Here is a 23,279-nt window from a genome sequence, read left to right as displayed (position 1 = left end):
AATTTAGAACTGAAAAGAGTTAAAAACTGAACATTTTTACGAAAATAAGAGGATAGCCGAACAATATTCTGCAGGAACTGAGAGAATGCTCATGTCTCTTAAAAGCAGGACGTATTGCCTGCGAACTAAAATTTGTCAGTGGAACGCCATCGAAAATAATCTTAATTGTGGCACGGCTTGGAAAAAGGTTGGCCACCTCCTGTTTTGAGCTTTGGACTTTTACAGTGACGGGGATGGTCAAAACCAATTCTACCCCAAACCGACAAAAATTCTTGTGTTCAGGCATTATGGCAAATTTGCATTGAACGCGAATATTTGGATTGTCCGAATGAATAACATCTTTAGCAAGTACTTGTGAACTTGTGCCATCACAACAAAATGGTCAAAACAGTGACCAATCGGTATTCAAAAGCTTTTACGTGAGTACGGAGGTCTTGGGGGGTCTTTCAAATCATCAGAGGATACCGAGTGCTAGAGATAGCATTTTCTCAGTCCAATATATCAAGGAAACACACATTTTCTGGATTTTATACTGATTTGAACTCGGAAGGAAAATTCATCTTATCACTTGAATGCAGGCCTTCTTACACATAGCAGCTACCATCTACACCACTGGAGACACGACCTGCCGCCCTTATTTCACGTACTGCGGCGTGAGGCGCTGAAGTAGAGGCATTAGTAGCCTTCTGTAAACTTCAGCAAATGGCCCCCAGGTGTGACGGTAAAGATAGACCGCATTTCCTCAGCCTAATATAAGAAAGAAGGCCGGGGTTCGAGTCCCGGCGAAAAAAATGTGATTTTTCTTTCCAAGTTCACCTCGGCATAAAATCCAGAAAACATCTGTTTCCTTGATACTAGGTGCATTCTCAAAAAGTTACATAACGATATAGTTTAAACGTTCATATCTCAGGAAGTATTCATAATATATCAGTGTTTTGTATGTCTGCGGGTTGATCGTGTTGAGACGAATCCAATGATGCCACTCTGGACGCCAGGCTCGCGGCCCGCTTTCGTAACGAAATTGTTTTTTGCTATATCTTGAGAGGTTCGCAAAACAAATAGACACTTTGGTATCGTCTGTTGGCTATTCCACGGACAAATCCAATGATACTAATTTTATTATGCCATTACCTACCACGCAAAGGTAGGCCAAAAGAACGTATTCACGTCTAAACTTGCGGTCGTGCCTATGGCACAGCCCACCCTAATTTTTTACCCAAAAAAAGAAAATACTTCACTGTAAGTGCGGCAGTACTTCATCGAAGAAAATGCCATTAGATTAAAATTTTCGGTGACTTTATCACCGAAAAGAAAAAAAAAATTATGTTCCTAAAATATGGCCGATTGCTCAGAAATGCTTAAAATATGACCAATTGCTCGAAAACGTCCGAAATATCACTCCATAAAAATCCAAGCCCTAACTTTAGCACATCAATGCTTTCAGTTGTAATGAAATCAGAAAAGTGACGATAGTATCTGAAACCGGGATAACACTATAAAAGTTTGATAAAAGATCATCTATGAAACTTGAAAACAACCAGTAAGGCCTTTGCATTAAGATTGCATTCGCTTGAATATAACCGATACGCTTATCGCGGTTATATTCGATTTATGCATTGTATATATATTATTGTATTGCATTTTTTCACGTTTTATAAAAGAACTTTTATAGTTTGTATTGTAATCTCGGCCGTACAAGTTCAGTCAACTTATAGATGAAAAGCGTATTACTTGATAATAAACAAGTAATAAGCAGAAGTAAACGTGTGTGTCAGACCAGACCAGAATTGAACGTTTCCGTCGCTGCCCAGCCTTTGCAGGCTGTCTGGCGACTTACAGATCACCAGGGGTGGTATGAGAAGGAAAAAGACAAGTTTGTGCATGTTTGTAAGGTATGTAGTGTAAGTGTGTGTGTAGAGAATGAATGAGCCAGTAGAGTATTGTTTACAAATCTTCGCGAAATGAATGCTCATCGAGATAAAACACAACACAATCGAAGAACAAGGGGGAAATGTCTTAAGGGAAGCAGCTGATGATATGCTGCCCAAAAACCCCAACATTATAAATATTTACATAATCGAGAGACACTAACCAGAGATGTTTGAGGTACTGTTGAACCGTCATCAGTCATATAACCATAATCAAGAACATCAAAGAAAAAGTTGTAATGAAGACATGACACATACCATCCATCTCTGTAATAACATCAGTTTCAACACGACACGAACCCAATGCACCATTTTATGCAAGCGCAAATTATGAGTAAATGAGAAAAATTATTAATTGCGAAAAAAAAACAAAAAACATATAAATGCCTCTGAATTGCGATCACAGCATCCGCAATATCAAACAAAACTGATATTAAATTGATAAATTGTTTTGAAAAAAAAAAAATCAAAATCATGAAAATGTTCTGCAAATTACATCAATTCGTCACCCAATCCACGCTCAGCAAGTCCATTGGCCTAGAGTGTACTGTGGGTATTCTAGGGTCATAATAGACAATTTCTCTAAGATGCGGGTGTTCAGAAGATCGTAGCCTGTCAAAATGATCATTGGCAAGCTCCTTGATATAGTCCAAGATTAGTGGTAAGTCAAGATCTTTACGGATGTTTTTTCCTCTCACATACCAGGGGGCTCTGGTAAACTGACGAAGAATGATGTTCTGCTGTGTCTGTAAACGTTTCATATTTGCAAGACTGGCATGAGCCCACACTGGGGCAGCATATGTCAGAATAGGACGAATAATAGTTTTAAAAAGAATTACTTTATTCCTCAACGTTAGCCTGGCCTGTGGGAATGTGATTCTGGATAGCATCCCAACTGCTTGTGAGGCCTTATTTCTTACGTACATCACCTGAGGAGAAAATGAGAGCGACTTATCTAGTATACAACCTAGATACTTGACTTGGAGTTTTCTTGTCAACACCGTATTGCCGATGTATATGGGAGTTCTTGGAAACTTGTACCGTCTTGTGAAGAGAATATATTGACATTTTTGATGATTCAACTTTATATCGTTGTCTTGGCACCAGTCCTCAACGTCTTCAGTTGATTCTTGTAAATTTTCAATACATTTTTTCCCTTTTTTGTGATTGGTCAACAGGATGGCATCGTCAGCAAATAGACCAAGCATTCCGCGCTGAGGAGCTGGGAAGTCATTGATGTATAGCGCAAAGAGCAGTGGTCCCAAACAAGAACCCTGCGGGACAGACGCTCTTATTGGTCTAACAGGTGAGAGACAGTTGCCATTTTTGACTTGGAATCTTCGATTGGAAAGGTAACTGTTTAAAAAGATGATGAAATAGTCAGGCAAACCCAGGTCAATTAGTTTGGATAATAAGGTCGTGTGATTCGTTTTGTCGAAGGCCTTACATATATCCAGACAGAGAGCACAGACATGTTCCTTGTAGTTGAACGCAGTCATCACGAACTCGGTAACTCTGTGCAGCTGAGTAACGCAAGAATGCCCCCGCCTGAATCCGTGCTGCTCACTTCGAAGAATGCTGTTGAAGGACAGGAAAGCGTCAAGACGTGAAATATAGATACGTTCAAAGACTTTAGAAATGTTACTGAGTAAGCTGATAGGTCTGAAGTTTTGAGAGAAAAGTGGGTCAGTTCCAGATTTATGAAGAGGTTTGACAATAGAAAGTTTCCAGACATTAGGAAAATAGCTTGTCTGAAGCATGCTATTAAATATATTAGTGAATGATTTGAGGATAGAAAGAGGAAGATTTTTAAGAGCGAGATTTGAAATTTCATCATGACCAGAAGCTTTTTTAGTTTTGAGTTTGTTAATCATGCCCCTGATTTCGTCAACATTGGTCAAACCGGCAGCACCCATTCCGCGCAAGGCATCCGAGCGAACTCTATCCAGGAATTCTTGAACTTTTCCATGATGAGCTGAAGCAATACTTCGAGATTGCAGACTGTTTGGCATGAATTGCTTTTCATAGTTATCAGCAAACGTTTCAACAATCTCTTCATTTGTATACAACAGTTGACCTTGTTCGTTTGTAATTTTGTCCACCGCTGGAGATTTTCGTTTACAGATTTTCCACGCCTTCCAAAGTGAGCCATCGGATGCTGTGGCCTCCTCAATGAAGTGGGTGAATCTCTCATTGACATATTCAGTTGTTTCTTGTCTTATTTCCTTTTCTAGTCTGTTTAGAGTGGTTTTGTCAGACCGTCTTCTAAATCTTTGCCAGAGTTTTCGGACCCGGTTTTTTAGTCTGATTTTGTCCCGTAATTCTTCCGAAATGCCAAATCTGTTTTCTTTTGCCTTAATCTTCCTGGTAGAGGCTTGAATAGCTGTTTTAATTTGTTCAGTCACATCAACTACTGCATTTTCAATACAGTTCGTCGTCAATTCCGCTGAGTTCCACACTGGTAATGTTTCCAGCGTAGAGCGGAAGATTTCCCAGTTGGTAACCAGTTGATATGGAATATCCTTTGGTCTAGTTATATCGATGGTGAAAATAATAGGGTTGTGAGTTGAATTAAGTTTGGCAGTTGTTTCGAAAAAGATGTTGTGCCTGAAGTTTTTGGAGATTCCATAGTCCAGAACATCGGGTCGATAAAATCGACTAGTAGGATAATTGGTTGGAATGTTCGATGAATGAATGCACAAGCAATTATTCCTACAAAATCTTTCTAGAACTCTACCTTGTCTATTTGTGGAATGGCTGAAGAATGTAGGGCTTTTACAGTTCCAGTCGCCAGCAATTAGTACCGGATTGTTGATATTAACGAGATAGTTTAGGAGATTGATATCAACATGGTTATTAGGTGGTTTGTAAATTGCACAAATGGTTATTGGTGATCTGTTGATGAAGATGTTTACTGCCAAAGTTTCCATTTCAGTTGAAGAAGGAATCGAAAGTTTTTGGTGAGGAATGTCCTTTTTAACGAACACCGCAATTCCACCACCCCTTCCATGTAGACGGTCTTCACGTAAACAGACAAAATTAGAGATATTGGAAGTATGAGAAGGTTTTAAAAAACTTTCACAAACCAGTGCTACATCAATTTGTAGGTCATAGAGTAATTGTTTGAATTCTTGTAGTTCCTGTTTAAGCCCAGTGGCATTCCATGCCAGAATTTTCAGCGGTTTGCTGATAGTTGACACTGGTGTATTAATTTTTGAGCGCTGAAATAAAACCAATCAGAATTTGAATAAGGTTATGAGCCTTGTCTTCAGAAATGCCCATATTGACCAAAAGTTCTCGCACAACATTGGAAAAGTTCTCGATGTTGTTCTTCTGTGAATTCTCCACTGTTTCATTAGTAGTTGAAGACATACAAACTGAATGTACAGACGCATCAGTGACATCAGTTTCATCAATGACAAGGTAAGGTACTGGCATTTGCCTGTTTACAGAATTATTATAAGATTTGGAAAGTTCAGACGGCTTAACTATGTGATCGCCGAAAGAATCATCACGATTATTAAGATGTTTGTTGAATTCATGAATTACATCTGTGAAATTAATTCCAAATTGATTATTTTTGTAATCTAATATTTTCACTTGCTCGGCTTCGTTATAATTTCTGTTCAGCTCCTCGACCAGTTCGGCTTCCGTGAGATGCACTTTGCCTATTCCAAGAATATGTGGTCCCTTTAAGACTTCGTCTACAGAACGTTGTAATACCAACGGGATTGTACTAGCCTTGACCCAAGGATTTGACTCCGTTTTAGTAGACAACTCATTTTCAGAAAAGTTGTTTTCCCCATTTCTATCTCTTCCTCGTTCTAAAACTACGTTATTTCCTACGCTGCCTAGAAGGGGGAAATCTCGAAGCGTAGGTGGAAGCTTGGAGATGAAGGTTCTTCCAGATTCACCTGTGGAAGCAGGTCTGGCAGGGCACTTAGAATACGTTCCTGTATGAGGGCCTCCACAGAAGTAACACTTTATCTTGTTCAGATCTCCCTTAACCAAGCAGCTTCTAGTACTGTGTCCTTCTGAACAAAATGCGCATATGGCTTGATTATGGCAAAAATAACTTGTATGTCCGAATTTCATGCAGTTCCTGCATTGCAAGGGAAAACGATTTCTTCTGTATCTTTCAATCTCTATTGGAACCCCGTCGATGTCGACCAAGTTGGCAATCCCAGAAGCTTAAGTATTTTAAGTTAATGTGTGATATAATATTGCATCTTTAATTATTGTTGACAACCAAATAAGACAGGAATATTAGAAAAATGTAGCAAAAAAATTGTTTTTTTTAATTTATGAGTTATTTTTTGACGTAAAACTTTCCCATATTCAATTCATACGCGAACAGTACTTATTATATCATATTTTGAGTTTTAAATCAATCCTAGATGGCGCTATATTCTCATCCTTACATAGTAGTTACTAGAGCTAGGATTTTTATGACCTAAAAACCGACAGAATATGCTCCATGAAAAATGCATTAATGCCCCAAAAATCCGAAAAATATGTTTTTATAAAGACGATGAAAATATTTCCTAGAGAAAAACGAAATTACAGAGAAATTGCTAATCTTTATCAAAAATGATGCCTGAGGTACACAAATAATAGCCAATAGTTGCTAATATCGACGGAAAATTGCCAATCATTACCAAAAAACCATGTCGCTTTTAAAACGAAACGTGTTAAAGTTGCCAATTGTTGCTGAAATCGGGAACTGTGAGAAATGAAGCTAGATATGAGAGAGTTCCGGGGGAAAAAATATCCCTCTTCATTGTTATGCTGAAATATGCAAAATGCATGAAATATATGCAAAAATCATAGAAATCTTCGCTCTAGTAATTACATGTTTTATTCACTCATTTATTTTCAATTTTTTGTGCTTTGTTGCCTGTTAAGGCATTTATTTTCATTTAAGTACAGCAGAGGAATGCATACGAGGTGCATGTACGCAGGGCCAGCCGCAATTAGATGCTTGGTCACTAAGATCAGGGGCGAGCATTTTGACGCCCTCTTGTAATGTGGAAATAGAGGTTTGAGAATGAAATTTGCGCCACCCCTGGTCCAGCGTCTGGGGCATGAGACCCGCCTGCTCTCCCTCCCCCCCCCCAGTTACGACCCTGCATGTGCAGTTATAAATGGTAGTAGTACTGTTAATTCTTATTTACCATTTTGGTATTTCAGATTAGTTTCTTATACTGCTCATAATAAACCCAAAATTCAAATGATTCAATATTTTTAAAACAATTCAATAAGTTTTTTTCATGTTCAGGCATGTATTGTGATGTTAGTAATGTGTTAATTGCAGTTTGTCTGCTAGCATAGATATTTGTTTTCCTATCCCAGAAGCTTCACGGACCTAGAGGTGCCGACATGAATAAAAACCAGGCTGAACGTTGCTGGTCATCTCGTTTATACGGGACTCAAGCTCGTACGCAGGGGAAGGGTTCGTTGCTTTGGGTATTCATTAATTATTGGAAGCTGGCGGCTCAAATAGCCTTAGCGTTCAGGTTCCGGTGACAATGCACGAACCCCTTGGGGATACTTCTTGGGATCCTTTAGCTTCGATGAGAATACAATAATGGATTATCTTATCTTTGCAAATACAAACACACAGGCTTCCAACAGGCAAATTGCACAACGAGGTAGCTGAAAAAAGATGCCCATAAAATATATATGGATGTCAAATAGAACCAAAACACAGCAACCCAAAATAAGAGCATATATAGTACGGAAGAAAACAATAAGTAATACTATACAGGGTGAATCCATCCTATTCAGCCAAACGAAAATGGGTGATAGACCAGCCAAAGTGGAACATGAAAAAAATCCTACCAATCCTGTCCTATGTCGAACTGTTTTCGAGTTATGGTGAATAATCGATTATGGATGAAAAAATGAATCGAGTCTGGGAAAAAACCGAATTCATCGAATTTCTGGAAGACACTTGCAAATTAAGCACGTATTTGGAAAGGAAAAATCAGGAAAATAGTTATTTTTGATTATTGTTATATTGAATCATTTGAATTTTGTTTTATTATGAACAGTATAAGAAACTAATCTGAAATACCAAAATGGTAAATAAAAATTAAACTATTAGTACTAACTATATACTGGAAAAACCCTATAAGGTGACGCTGATTTCATCGAAATATCTGGATTTAATGGCGAGCAACAAGCGATGACAGATAGGCAAAGTTCAAAATTGAATAGTCACCGTCATTTTTAATCGCCAATTCTGCAAATACCCTTTTAGCTGCAATCGATCAAATTTGCCAGAAACTTGGTCTAATTGTACCAGCTTTTGAAAGAGCCTACAAAAAAAAAAACCATGTCGGTGACCGAATTCAGGAGAAATGTATTCTTTTGTTCGCAATGTGCATCACTGAAATCAGCATTCGTCGAAGTGGATATTCAACGAATATTCGGAGTTGGCGTTTACAGACTTTGGCGGAAATTTGATTTTTTACAAAAAAATCATAAGGTAACATTGCCTCTATCTATAGGGTATCTATATTTGATGACGAGCTCTCTACAATCGTTGAGAAAAGTGGCAAATCGATTGTCACCAAAACCTACAAAAAACTACTTCAACCAACGCCGATTTCAGTGATTTAGGCTACATGTACAAAATATTATAAATTTCTCCTGAACCACCGGTATGTTTCATTATAGGCTCTTTCGAAAGCTGGTACAATGGACCAGGACCGTCTTAAGGGCATCATGGGTCCTGGGCCAAGTGAGGCTTTACCTGGAAAATTCTCGTAAAATTCAACTACTTATCGTTTTTCTGAGGCCCCCTCTTCTCTTCAGTCCCCCGGGCCGTGTCCGGGTCGGCAAATGCGTTACGACGGCACTGCAATGGACAAATTTTTTGTAAATTTTACCGATTGTAGCTAGAAAGGCGAATTACCGCCAAAATGTTTAAACTTCGCCAATCTTCTAGCGCTTGTAGCTCTGCAGTGAATCCAGATATCTCAATGAAATTGATGTCGTTTTATAGGATTTAGGATTTTTTCTGCTCTTTCCAAATACGTACTTAATTTTTGTTTTCCCAGTTCTGCAAAGTCTTCCATAAACCTCTCAAATATCATTTTGAAATGATAAAATAGTAACATAAATAAAATCATAAAGCAATAAATAGAATCAATAATATAGCAATAATTAGAATCAATAATATAGCAATAAATAGAATCAATAATATAGCAATAATTAGAATCAATAATATAGCAATAAATAGAATCAATAATATAGCAAATTGAATCAATAACCTGCTGCGCAGATTCCTACAGTTGAATAAAAGACATCAAGGTGAATGGAATCTTGTTATGCTTGAAAGTTATTGTCTGACGGTCCATGGACAACCTTTAGAGAACTTCTAATACCGTATGATGAAGTTTCGATTGCGAATAAGTTTAATAACATACCATTACGGGCCGTATTCACCGACATGGTTTAAACCTGTAGTTACAATTTTTGGATAAGAGATCAACATAGATTGGTTAAAACCCTGAATTCAACCAATCCGTGTCGATCTCTTATCAAAAAATTGTGACTATAGCTTAAACCATATTGGTGAATACCGCCCTTAGGCACAAGAAATTTGCAATAATTTTTTTCAGAATTTGGGTTATTGATTGTTTTTCTTAAGAAAAGAATCAAAATGATTGATTACAGGCACTGAAATTTTTTTTCCAGGGTTCAAGCCTTCACGATGGATGACGACAAGGCCTTGAACACATCCCATTCCTACCTGAACGTCGCCAACGGATCATCAAAGTCCAGACAAACCTCGACAGATTCTCCCAAATCGACAGGATGTTTGTCCAAGGGCGGCTGCTTCCGCACCAACATCATCACCATACTGACGATGACGGGTGTCGTGGCCGGGATCGGTCTCGGGCTCGGTCTGCGCCAGATCCGAACCTGGACACCTCGCGAGATAATGTACATAAACTTCCCCGGCGAAATATTCCTGAGGATGTTGAAGTGCCTCATACTCCCTCTCATATTTTCCAGCCTAGTGTCCGCTCTGGGGAACCTCGACGTCAAACTTTCCGGTAAGATTGGTGCCAGGGCAGTGCTGTACTATTTCGCGACAACCATACTGGCGATCATATTGGGAATAATCTTGGTGACGAGCATCAAGCCTGGTGCTGGCGAATCCACGAAATCTGTCGACAAAGCCCAAGAAGCGCCAAAGAGAAGAGCGACGCTGACAGAGGATACTATGATGGATCTAGTCAGGTATGGAGCCCAATATACCCATTTATCTATAAAAATCACTTTCGGTTTATTAAGGATCGCATGAATACATACATGAAATTGAGCGAGCACACAAAAATGTTATCCATGTGGGTCCAAGGGACAATTGACCTTCCAGGAAGCCTACAAAGGTTAAATAGACGTCCCGATTTGATGTGAACAGTTCTGATTTGTAGGGCCAGAGTCTCATAGTAGGTGATATTCCATGACTCTTCGCAAAGGGGCCGGTTTTTATCATACAGAAATCTGGTAACCATGCCCCCACATCCTGGGGCAGGACCCCTAGGCTGGGATCTCTTTTGCGGGCCCCCCTGGTCAGACTCTTCATGGGCCCTTCTATAGTTAATTTATAGCGTGAAAAAGCAAAAAATTATGAGAATTGTTTCTGGTCCCAGAGCTAGAGACCTGTCAGCCCAGCCCCTGTGGGGGGCATGACCATAGACATGGGTAAAGCTCTATTTTCTCGAAGTGTGTGTCACGTGTCTAAGGGGCGTCGCCGACTAACAAATTTGTACTTCTATAGTGACAAATCGCAATTTACCGAGACTTCTTCCGGTTATTAAGACCACGAGAACGTCACTGAGAAATGACTTGTAACAAGAAAGTCTTGGCGATATAGGCACGGGATTACTACACCAAGGAAGCCGCAAGTAAATTGCCAATTAGACAAGGACATTACAGGCATATGACCTTCACGGCTTTCTCTTTTTTTCTTTCAAACCGAACACAACTCCAGTCTATCGCCTCGGGCAATTTACTACCTAGTGAGTTGTGAACCTAACAGTCCGAATGCGCATCTTGTTTTGTCTGATTTTCCAGTGCTGCCATCTTTATTTCAGAGTGAAGTGCAATGATTGAATGTTTGTACCATTTGTAAGTCTGTTGCTTTCTGTGGCATGACTTTTTAGACCATTACGACTAGGGAATCACTGGTAAATTTTAATCAGGGTGAAGAAGCGTTTTAAGGATAGTTTGTACTAGGGATCCACACAGAAATTGCCACTTGGGCAGTTTATGTGTAGTCAAATTGCCACTTGGGCAGTTTATGTGTAGTCAAATTGCCCAAGTAGCAATTTGACGTCCTCTCTTGAGAAAATCCCAAGTAGCAATTTGACGTCCTATCTTGCCTACTGGGCAAGAGAGGACGCTAGGGGCATATGACTGTTTGGAAAGGTTGCAACGGGTAAATAGTTACAGTGGTAAGAGAGAAGACCGTATCGTGGGCTGCAGGGACACTTGGGACAGATGATTATCTCACGATTTGGCATTAATCCAATTTCCCTGCCTCGGAAGCCTCCTGCAGCACCGAGACAATGCCCATGCCTTTTTAAGGCCTTAGAAAAAGTGTCATAGGTAAATGATCGCTCTGGAAAGGGCGTCGTGGTTAATAATAGTTTGAGATCCAACGCTTTGCAGTTTTCCCGATTTTTGATGCATTAATTACTCATTAAATGATATTTGACTTTTAAATCTTATCTTTCAAGGAACATGTTCCCCCCAAATATCCTTGAGGCGACCATTACTCAGGTGAGTCCACCATTGGTCACACTATGTGTGTCATTATTCAATCATTTGTCAAGAGAACTTGTATTCATGTGTATTTTTCATTGCAGACGTCCACTGTGATCGAAGAACCAGAGAAAGGGTTGAATTCGTCGAATTCTACAGGTGAATATTTTTGTTCTGCGCACATTGATTCTAATTTATTGCCTTGTAAAGGGCAAAGGTTCGTTGAACCTCTTTAGGAAGGCTAAGTGAAACTTTAAACTTTAGCCCGGGGAAGTGAATTTTTGTGAGGGAAAGAAAATTCATCACAAAAAGCGAAACTTTCTTTCCCTCTCAATCCCGTTCCGTACAATAACTGATTGTGTGAGGTGAAGCAGACGGAAGGGGGGGGTGGGGGGTTGTGAACAGACAATTGGCCGTGTAAGAAAAAGTTTGGTGGGGTTGGTTTGGATGATTTGTGTCGGGCAGAGACAGTTTACTAAAAAAAAAAAATCGTCAACGAATAAGGCAAATACCAGGAAATAATAAAAAATTCCTTAGAGCAGCGGTTCTCAACCGGTGCCTCGCGGATCCCTTGGGGCTCCTTGTGCACTTTCCAGGGGCTCCGCGGTCGATCGAGGAAAATGAAAGAAAAAAAAACCAGTAAAATTAAAAAAATAATAATTATAAATATTTTTAAGTAAAAATAAATCAGTAACTTTGATGAATAATTAAAAAACTGGTCTCTACGGGGCTCCGCCGTAGAATTTTTTTACTTTAAAGGGCTCCGTGAGTCAAATAAGGTTGAGAACCGCTGCCTTAGAGTTTTGTTACGTAGTCATCTACGCTTCCGTATTAAAAAGTTTATTACCATTCCATGCCCCCATTTGGTAAAAGTTTGAATTAAATTTTAAAATTTGAGTCAATGATATTTGACATTTTTAAATCTTACCTTTCAAGGAACATGTCCCCCCCACCCCCCTCAAATGTCAACCACCATTAGCTTCATTTTATGAACTGAACGTTTTCCTTCTCTGTCAATCTTTAATTATATGGATATTATGGAATTATATCATGCGCACAAGCTGTTTTTAATATATTTTTTTAATTTACAAAAAAAAATTAAGTATCAGAGCTATGAGTTACTTTCCGCCATACGGCGGTCCCCCGGTGGGAGCATTTATTTTCTCAATTTAAAAAAAAGAAAATATCATATATAAATATATATACACTCTACCCCCGGGAGCACCATTCGCCCCCGAGGTTAACAATTCATTTTGCAAAACAATTTACATTGTATTACAACCTCTGACAATAAAGTTCGGTGAATGAAGTCAGAACGGCCGATCTGGCAACACTGGCGAAGCAAAACGCTGCACATGCGTAGCGGCAGTTGTTGACCATCTGCCGCCACCGTTGTTCAGTTGAGCGTCGTTTGTGTTCCGTGAAAGACTTGTTTTACAAAGTGCTTGTTTAGTGCGTTGGTTCTTAACTGAGAACAGGAAAATGAACGAACAAAAGATCACTGAGGATGAGTCCTGGTGTCTCAGGTACGACCCTTAAACGAAACGGCAAAGCATGGAATGGCGTTCTCCTGCATCACCTCGTCGGAAAAAGGTCAGAGCAGAAAAATCACGCATCAAAAAGATGCTAATCACCTTTTTTGATAGTCAAAACATTATCCACAAGGAATTTCTACCTGAGGGAACGACGATGAATGCTGCAAGGTACATTGAAATTTTGACCCGTTTCATGAAACGTCTACGCAGGGTACGACCTCAGTACGCACAGCAAGGTTCGTGGTTTCTTGTTCACGGCAATGCTCGCCCTCACACAGCCAATATCGTCAAACAATTCCTGGCAAAAAAGGGGGTGGTGCAAATTGAACATCCACCATACTCGCCAGATCTCAATCCTCCAGACTTCTTCCTATTCCCACGACTCAAACTCGCTTTGAAAGGAAAGAGATTTGACGATATTCCTGACATCCAACGAAACGTGACGAAGCTTTTGAACTCCATCTCAAAGGAAGACTTCTTGCAAAGTTTCCAGGACATGTATAGGAGATCTCAGCGGTGCATAGATCTCATGGGAGGTGACTATTTCGAAGGACAGTAAGGTAACTTTCGTTAACATTTCATCTACGTTAATGTTAAAGGACTATTCACCGAACTTTATTTTGTCAGAGGTATAATTATAATAGAACAAAAAATTACTGCTACTACTACAGCGCTTACATTATACTTCGGGCATTAACGTACCGCGTAGCAGGAATTTGATGCTCCCGAGGTTTATTGTATTAAGACACTATTTATACGCCATTATTGCTTTAATAAATATGCGTTAACATACATGCGTTTTATCAGTCTTCCAAATGTTGAATATGTGATCCATTCATATTATCTAACATCGACTGGAAACGTACTGACACAAACCAGTTCGAAACAATATAAAGTTACTCAAGAATATGACATGAATAAGTAAAATTCCTATAATAACATGAATATATTCAAAAATGAAAATGAGCAAAATTTTAGCATGTTTTTTGTCACTATTCACACAACACTAGCTATATGCATGCGCACTGTTATATGCATGTTGCTGTATACTAATAATATTTGCACGTTATCCTGAGCCGTATATACACACACCATATATATATATCTTCGTACACAATATATTCGTGCTACTACACATATCTTCATAGAATCAGAGGTATGTAAAACTTTATACCGGTATGGGATAGCACATACGAACACGTGTAAAAAATTTGAAATAAATCAATAGTATTTTTAATAGTAAGAAGCTGTCCTCTGTTTTGCACGACGTCATACCCTTTGTTCGAAAAAAGCGTGTTTGTACATCACACCCTCTATGGTTCACGGATAGCGTGCGGAACCTTTATCTTGAAAAGAAAAGAGCATTCAGAGAGTATAAAAGTGGACGAGGTGACCTATCATTGTTTACTGATAAAAGAAGACTGTTGAAGAAAGCGATAAGGGATAGTAAAAAGCAAGTTGAATCTAGGTTGGCAGATAACATTGGCTCTGACCCAAAATCATTTTTTCGATACGTCAATAATGGATGTAAGGGGACAGTTGGCCCCCTCTCGATAGGAGGCTCAAAAGTAGAGAGCAATGTAGGCATGTGTAGTGCTTTCAATGACTTTTTCGCGTCGGTTTTTAATGGAGATAATGATATTCGATATACGGGTGTTGCATGGGGTAATAAAACGCTCAACGATATTCAAGTGGAAGACGTGGAGGTCCTAAATCTTCTAAGAAATGTATGTGCAAGCAAAGCACCAGGACCAGATGATATCTATCCCAGGGTTCTCAGGGAAGGTGCTAATGAATTGTTGGGGCCAGTCGCACAGATATACAGGAGTAGTGTTGCTGAGGGTATCGTCCCGAGAGATTGGAAACTGGCTAACGTTGTTCCGATATTTAAGAAGGGTAGTAGAGAAGTGGTGTCTAATTATCGTCCAGTGAGTTTGACGAGCTCCCTCTCGAAAATTTTGGAAATTATCATCAAAAGGCAGTTTGTGAAGTGGATAGACGAGAATAATGTATTGTCGGATAATCAGCATGGGTTCAGGAAGGGGAAGTCATGTGTAACTAACCTCCTTTGCTTCTATGATTACGTGACTAAGGCTTTGGGTAAGAGCAAAAATGTCGACGTTGTTTACCTTGATTTCCAGAAGGCATTCGATCGGGTCCAACATGGCAAACTCTTGAAGCGTTTACACGAGATTGGAATAGGGGGCAACTTGCTGAATTGGATAGAATCGTGGTTAAGAGATAGGTCGCAACGAGTTATGGTGAACGGGGAATTCTCTGGTTGGACAGACGTCACAAGTGGAGTTCCTCAGGGAAGTGTCCTTGGCCCCATACTTTTTTCACTTTTTATCGACAAACTCGATCAGGGTATCGATGGAATTACTAGCAAATTCGCAGATGATGTGAAGCTAATGGGGGTAATCGGAAATGAAAGCGATAGGGAGTTGCTCCAGACCAACTTAAACAAGATTGCAGCATGGGCAAATGAATGGAGCATGACGTTTAGCGTAGATAAGTGCATGGTCGCTCATTTTGGTTCGAACAACCCACGGTTCTCTTACGAGTTGAATGGTGTCACTATCCCGGATGCAACTAGAGTCACCGATTTGGGAATTCTCATTGACGAGCGACTTAAGTTTTCTGAACATTGTTCAGCGGTTGTCAAAAAAGCGAATAGAATGCTTGGTCTCATTTTCAAAAAGGTCTCTTCGCGTTCTCCTAAAGTCATTCTTCCGCTTTTTCGAGGCTTAGTTCGTCCTGGACTGGAGTATGCTGTAAGGTTTTGGAGACCATACCTACAGAGGGACATAGACTTGGTTGAAGGGGTGCAGAGAAGAGCTACGCGTGTCCTTATTGGCACACAGGGCTTGAGTTATGAAGAAAGACTTCATTTTTTGAATATGTTTACATTGGATGAACGCAGGGGTCGAGGAGATATGATCGAAGTGTTCAAAATTTTCAATGGGATGGATAGGATGGACCATGAACTTTTAGTACACCGCCAATCGACTGCTTTTATAAGGGGACACCAGTATCGATTGGTGAGGGACAATGCAAGGTTATGGTGTCGCAGGGAATTTTTCTCCAATAGGGTTGTTAATAAATGGAATAGCTTACCCCCGAAGGTAGTAAATTGTAACACAATTGACACGTTTAAAAAGAAATACGATAAACATGTTGGGGTAAATCGAGAAGCTATCCATTCTTAGAATAAGACAACCATAAGTAATCTTTATGGGCATCGTATAATATTTTATCATGTGTATATATTGTTTGTAATTTGTGTTAATTGCATTTTTAATTGGGTTGCTGTATTTTTGAAACATATGACAACCATATTTTTATGGGCATCTTTTTATCAGCCACCTCGTTGGGCATTTTGCCTGCTGTGGCGTTGTATTTGTATTTGTATAATGATATTTCTATTAAAGCAGTTTTTCAGCATCTTAAAAGGTATGACAGACAACTCCTTAACATGACAAAATTTCCGAACTCAGGTAAAACGATGTAGTACGGATGTCGATAGTCAGCAGTACCACCAAAGACCGCTGTGGTGGTCTGGGTTTGAGCCCCACCGTCGCCACAGTGGTGGTCTTCCGAAGTTGGGTTGTTGCGGTTCCCAACTTCGAGGTTCGAATGTGAGCCAATGTCTCCTTTAAAAAAGTCTCGCCACGGACAGCAACATGCCTACAACGGTGCAATAATTCTACCATTGCACTTCACTCAGTTGGAAAAAATTGATGGCGAAAGGGAGCACTACACATAACGCACTACACAGCGAAAAACTTCACGGAAGGCTCACTATTCGTACATGAACATTCCAACGTATACCAATTCATTAGAAGTTCCGCGGAGGAAATTCACGAGATGCATGTCTGGTTTAGTACTAGCATGAAAATGAACAATCCGTGGAATGATGCCGTCCGTGCATTTTTTTTGTACTTCATACCTGGGATAAATTTTATACTCCTCAAATACCGATTTCTCAGTAAACGTGAAATCATAGTAACATGTATTGTAGCGCGTAAAATTTACATTGGTGTGCACCATGAAGAACAATTTACAGAATAGTAACACAATTATTCAATCATTACACTTCACTCATTGTTAGAAAAATTTATGGCAAATGGCAGCACTATACATAACCGTTATAATAAACAACCTTCACGTTAAATTCACAACACGTGTACGCATATTCCAGCGTGTACCAATTCGTTAGAAATGCCGTAGAGGAATGCGTATGAGGTGCATGTACGGTTAGGTAGTAGTAGCAGTACCGGAACGCATTTTGTCCATTTTCCATGCTGCGAAAACGGTTCGTAACCACAACTAACTTTACAGTAAAAATGTATAGCATATTTTTTGTTTCTTTTTTGTTATTGCTAGGTAGCAGCAGCAGTGGTCTCGTATTATTTTTTTTTGTCCCTATATTTTTTTGCAGTACAGCATTTCTTGAATTCTTTAAGCAATTTTTATGCGCATTTCTCTTCTACGCATATAATGCCGTTGACTATGCTGCATAAAAGGCTCAAGAAAAAAGGTCCAAACCCAACCCCCCCCCCCCCCCCATGGACCATTTAGGTCCATTGAATCAAAAGATTGCCACATTTGATGTTGATTGCAATTAGATATTATCATGGCCTCCTCCCGGCTGAAATGGATTTTAGTCGGTTGAGCCCCTCCCCCGGACGCAAGAGAAGGAGCCCCCCGTAATTTAGAAAAAGTGTAAATTTCGGGTTTTTCGGAGGCTCCCTTCAGAAGTTGGGGCAGCGAGCGAGCGAGCGTCAGCCGCCTCTGGCCCTCGGGACGTTCCAGGATTTTTGAGGTGGTGAGAAAGACACGAGTACTGTGTGGGTGTTAACGGGTTGGACCACTAGGCCATATGCAAGGGCGTCAAGTCATTGAAAACATTTTTTTTTTCCTGTTTTATCTTCGGGTCTTGAACTATCCCTTTCCTAAACTATATGAAAATATTGACCCCCATCAGACTGGGAGGTCTTAATATTTTCCCGTCCACAGAACCTCTTGGGAGAGCAAAAATATGACTTGATAAGCGGAGTGACTCGTTAAACGGAGTAAGCCATAGCTGTACCAATTCCTGCTTGAGGAAAATTGGAAGTTCCAAAAAAGTGATCCGGTAAGCGGAGTGACGTGTTAACCGGGTGACGCACCAACGAGGTTTGACTGTACATCCTCTCTCTCATTTGGAGGAGAAAATGAGATTTTCACGGTGCATACCACTTTCCCATAACATAACCCTTTACGATTTTTCCCTATTGCAGAATGAAGGAAACGGTTGCCAAGTTGGCAGTTTTCCCCGCCAAATTGGGCTTTTTTGAAAAAGGTTCGGCGAAAATTTTTTTTTTTTGGTTATAGCGGATGGCGGTTTTGTCCAAGGGTGTTCGCTACCATTTTGTCTTATTTTTTAATTTCCTATGTAAACGTGGTTATTGCGTTAGCGTTGAGGACAAGGTGCTGCCCTTTTCGGGACGTGCAGAAAATTCAAGGTCATACAGATCCGCGCGCACGTGCAGTGATGAGAAAAATTGGCCAAAATTTGTCCAAGTGGGAAATTTCTTAGCATTTGTCGGAAATCTTGGGAGTTCATCAAACAAAAGAATTTTTTGAAAAAAAATTAATGCAGTGCAATACTTTTCTATTGTAAAATAATTGGTTACGTATTCCCCCCGTTAGATGGAAGCACGTTTTCGAAAAGTGTAGGGGGAAGTTACGTCAGAAGGGGAGGGGAATTTTGCTCGACGAGGTTACCATCGAAGTTGAAATTTTAATAAGTTTCTTAGTATAGTTAAGTAGCACCTAAATGAATAAAGGCGCCTAATTTTATTTCGCTCCCCTCCTTGTCAAATGCCTGGGTACGCCACTGCCGCAGACCCCACCCCACCCTCCACAGCGTAATATTTCACCATCTAATACTATAAAATCAATAAGTGAATTGCTATATCTTCCAAAGCTCATGTAACCACTGAAACCTCTCCAAGAAGACCGTTGAACCGAGATTGAAAGCCACTGCTATACTTTCTTTTGGAGAGGATTTTCCTCTAGTAGACCATCCTTTGAACGTATACCGTCCATTTAGTGGATACATGCTCAACCCATGACCCTTGGAATCATCTGATGTGACTTGCGACACGGACCCTAATTTTTTAAAAATGAACCAAACATCACATTACTAGACCACTTAAGTGACTTGCGGCAGGCCCGTAGCCAGAAATTTCGTTCGGGGGGGGGGGGGAACCAAATTGATAGGATAATAGATTTGGCCATCTCATTCCCTTTTTTCGCTTATTTTCCAACATTTCGGGGGGACCAGACCCCCAAGTCCCCCCACCGCTACGGCCTTGAGTCCTGCGACCTATTATCAGATCACTCAAGGGTCCCGCGGCACATTCCCACTTCAATTAAGTGGTGCGCGGAACATTACCAGATCACCTAAGTGACTCGCAGGACATTCTAACTTCAACTACGTGGTCCGCGGTGCAGTCTCACTTCAGTGACCCGTGGCACATTTTCAGATCACCTAGGCAGCTCGCGGCTGATTTACAGATCGCTTAAACAGCCTTCGGCTCGTTTACACATCACTTAAGTGGCACGCGACTTGTTTTTAAACCAATGATACGCACTCGCAAAAGTTGAGCAGTAGCACCCTTTATTTAGTGCTTTCAATTTGTGCATTCCAGACATGCGGAAGTGGCCATTCAAACATGTATCCGATGGTGGAATGAATATCCTCGGCATCGTGGTGTTCTCCATCGTCCTAGGAGTCGTCTTGGGAAAGATGAAGGACGCCGGGAAGCCTCTGCTGCTGGTGATCACGTCTCTGAGTGACGCCATGATGATCATCACCAAATTCGTCATCTGGTACGGATATTTTATTTAATGCACGTGACATTCATCACTGAACGAGTCACCACTATTGAACTTGGAAAACTAATTGATTTGTGTAATTTGACAGGTTTTCACCAGTCGGTGTCATGTTCCTGGTCGCTTCGAAGGTCGCCGAAATGGAGGACTTCCAGGTGATCGCCGGTCAAGTCGGACTATACACTGCCACAGTGATGGCGGGGCTTCTCATCCACGCACTAGTGACTTTACCCCTGCTGTTCCTCATATTTGTCCGGCGGAACCCTTTCACGTACGTCGCAAACATGGGGCAAGCATTAGCGACGGCTTTTGGGACTTCCTCCAGGTGAGTCGTTGAAAAATGTCTCTGTTTTGAGCGCGACATGTATAGCTGAAAGCTGCACACTTAGTTTTGTGTTATTGTGTTTGTCGAACAGTTCAGCGACGTTACCAGTAACGATCGCCTGCCTGGAAGAGAAGAACGGTGTCGACCCTCGGGTTTCGAGGTTCTGTCTACCTGTCGGAGCGACCATCAACATGGACGGGACCGCCCTGTATGAGGCAGTGGCCGCTATATTCATAGCTCAAGTCAGGAGGGTCCCTCTGTCGATTGGTGGAATCATCGGCATAAGGTGCGTTCATGCATGTTACTTTTGTTATTCGTCATTTATGTGACACATTGAATGTTGTATATATAATAGCTATCAGTTGTCCGTGTGAGTTGGTAATACCCCTCCCCAAGGTGATCATGTCTCGTCTGTAATCGTTCAAAGTTGGCTAATGTTCTTGCTGCGAATTGGCGATTTTTTTTCCCATTTGGCTGAAGTCTACCAAAGCTTGAATTTCTTGGTGTCGAAAGACATTTTTTGATTAATCTAACTGTCGTCGTACATCGCCTTATTTTACAGATTACGTGAATTCGGCTACAGCAGGGGTGCAGAGCCTGAGGTGGCCCGCCATGGTTGTCCATCCCGCCCGTGCAAGTCTATAGAAAAGTATCAGTGTATATGTTACTGCCAAAGCCCGAAGTGCGGCCACTTCGCGAAATGGCAAAGAATTTTGGCCAAAGTCCGAATTGCAGAAACGATTCATACTTTGGCCGGCCATCTCTCGTGAAGTGGCAAGAGATCCCACGCCAAAGCTCGATGCGCTGATGCAAGACGGCCCGGTAGGAGCCAAATCCCCATAATTATATAAAGTTTTTTCTGCCGAATTTTGGAGAAAAAAATGATTACCGCAACGCGTGACTGCTGTTTAATGGGTTGCCATAACTAACGTAGGCATAATTATCACCGAAAGAATATGCCAATTTGACGATGATCCTGAATCATGTTTTGTTATCCGACTTTGGTCAGGGATAACCGGCCACTTCGCGAACTGACCCTGCTCAATATTTAATGAAATTGGTCAATTTCGGGTTTTGACAGTAACATATACAACACGAAAAATACCTTATAGAGTGACCTTTCTTCTTTCATAAAACTACGGGATATTCCCGTCCCGTAATTTTCGTCGTCACAACATTTTACGAAAAATGTTGTGACGACGAAAATTACGATATTATTTTCCCCCTCATAAATTATATTATGATAATTACAATTATAAATAAGAAAATCTGTCTCACATTTGTCTTAGGAACGTTTTATTTCGTGGAATTCATTTAAATCCACTGCAATTTGCAGTAATGCTTTATTTCCCGCCATTTGGATTTTTTACGTAATTTCTTCGATATTTAGCAACTTTGTTCACTTTTGGCGATATCCCGTATTTCCCCTATTTCTTTCGAGGGAATATGGTCAGCCTAAGTATGAATCTTGATTTTCCCCGTATTTTTTATGAAGGAAATATGGTCAGCCCAGGCTCGCATTCCCGCATGCATCCAACCAGGAAAACCAACCTCAGCTGACCGCCACTGTACCGCTAACGGGGTCCGGACCCGGATTTTAACGATGAGACTGTAGAACAGTGGTTCCCAACCTTTTCCTTTCCGTGTACCCCCCAACCTTCCGGATTCCCCCCCCCCACTCCCAATCTGTTTCACCCATTACAGTTTTCGGAAAACTTCAGAAAAAGGTACATGTTGAACTAAATTAAATGGTCTGTTTTTTCATTATATAGTTATTTTATTTTTGAAGTAAGCAAACAAATTAATGTGATGTTTGGGACTGTAAATTGAATCCCAAAGTTTTTTTTAAAAAATTAGGCTCAAAAGAGGATAAAAACAAACTCAAATCCGGAGCTGCGTTCAATTTGCTTCTATATTTACTTTTTACGTAAGTATACGAAGAAAACGCTCGTTCAACAAACTCCGTTGCTAACAAACGGCAACGAAAATATTATGGCTTTTCTAGAAAGTTCAACGTATTTGTCAACGTGGCAAGACTAAAAACTAACTAGGTTCACCGTCCCGTTATTGAGAAGGATATTCAGACGGATATCTGATGCTCTAGCAATTTCTCCTTTTCTGGAATCGACAATCAAGCCGGTTCAAAATACTCTTCTCTCGAAGATGTCCACCGATCACCCGTTTCCGGCTCTGAAAAATATTTTTCAAACGAGGATTTTAATCCTTCTGAGTGGCCGACTGTTAAATTTAGCTCAGCTTGAAGCAAGAAATCGTGAAGTGTTTCAAACACTTCCTAAGAAAATGGCTACCGAAGTTCGAACAGCAAAAGCAGGACTTAACCCCGGGACAGCCACCTAACTTCGGTGTACAAAAGAAAAGCGTTTTCGCGTACCCCCCTAATGGCCTCTCGCGTACCCCGGTTGGGAACCGCTGCTCTAGAACGATACCCACATGACCGCACAGTTGTGTCCATAGGTACTGCTTCTAGACGAAAAACGCTATTGTTTTTATCTTAGAGGGACAAACGTTTGTTTTTATTATTATCATTTAATACGGCCCATGGAATTATTGTGACCCATGATATATTTACAGAAAGGAACTTAACGAGCTACAGCCCAGGGCAGCAAGTTCGGAGAGGTGGCAAGTGTGGGGAATGAGTGGTCAAGGTAATTAGTTGAGAATAATAGGGAGAAGGGTACCAAGATTTCTACAACCCAACAGCTAGTAAGACCATAAATAGTCACTAGGACATAGGACCAGGTCAGTGAGTGACCGAACGAGTGACGTTGGTATTGTGTGAGCATGGAAGTGACCAAAACGGTGCGCAAG

General features: G+C 40.6%; 1 protein-coding gene across 1 annotated transcript in view; it reads left to right on the top strand.

Moving 5' to 3' along the window:
* The window catches only part of Eaat1 (Excitatory amino acid transporter 1), a 45,398-nt gene that overhangs the window by 15,276 nt on the left and 6,843 nt on the right, over positions 1-23,279 (top strand). Inside the window, exons 2-7 of the mRNA XM_089254190.1 lie at positions 9,633-10,181; positions 11,684-11,726; positions 11,813-11,867; positions 19,942-20,122; positions 20,217-20,450; positions 20,542-20,736. Coding sequence (XP_089110316.1) covers positions 9,649-10,181; positions 11,684-11,726; positions 11,813-11,867; positions 19,942-20,122; positions 20,217-20,450; positions 20,542-20,736 — 1,241 coding nt within the window. The 5' untranslated portion in view covers positions 9,633-9,648. The remainder of the gene's footprint in view (positions 1-9,632; positions 10,182-11,683; positions 11,727-11,812; positions 11,868-19,941; positions 20,123-20,216; positions 20,451-20,541; positions 20,737-23,279) is intronic.

The sequence above is a fragment of the Pholcus phalangioides genome, unplaced genomic scaffold (genome assembly GCF_987345545.1).
Source record: "Pholcus phalangioides strain wild (caught in Gottingen) unplaced genomic scaffold, Ppha-v1.0 ptg000040l_1, whole genome shotgun sequence".
NCBI classification, from domain to species: domain Eukaryota; kingdom Metazoa; phylum Arthropoda; class Arachnida; order Araneae; family Pholcidae; genus Pholcus; species Pholcus phalangioides.
This window is presented reverse-complemented; position numbering and strand designations above follow the sequence as displayed.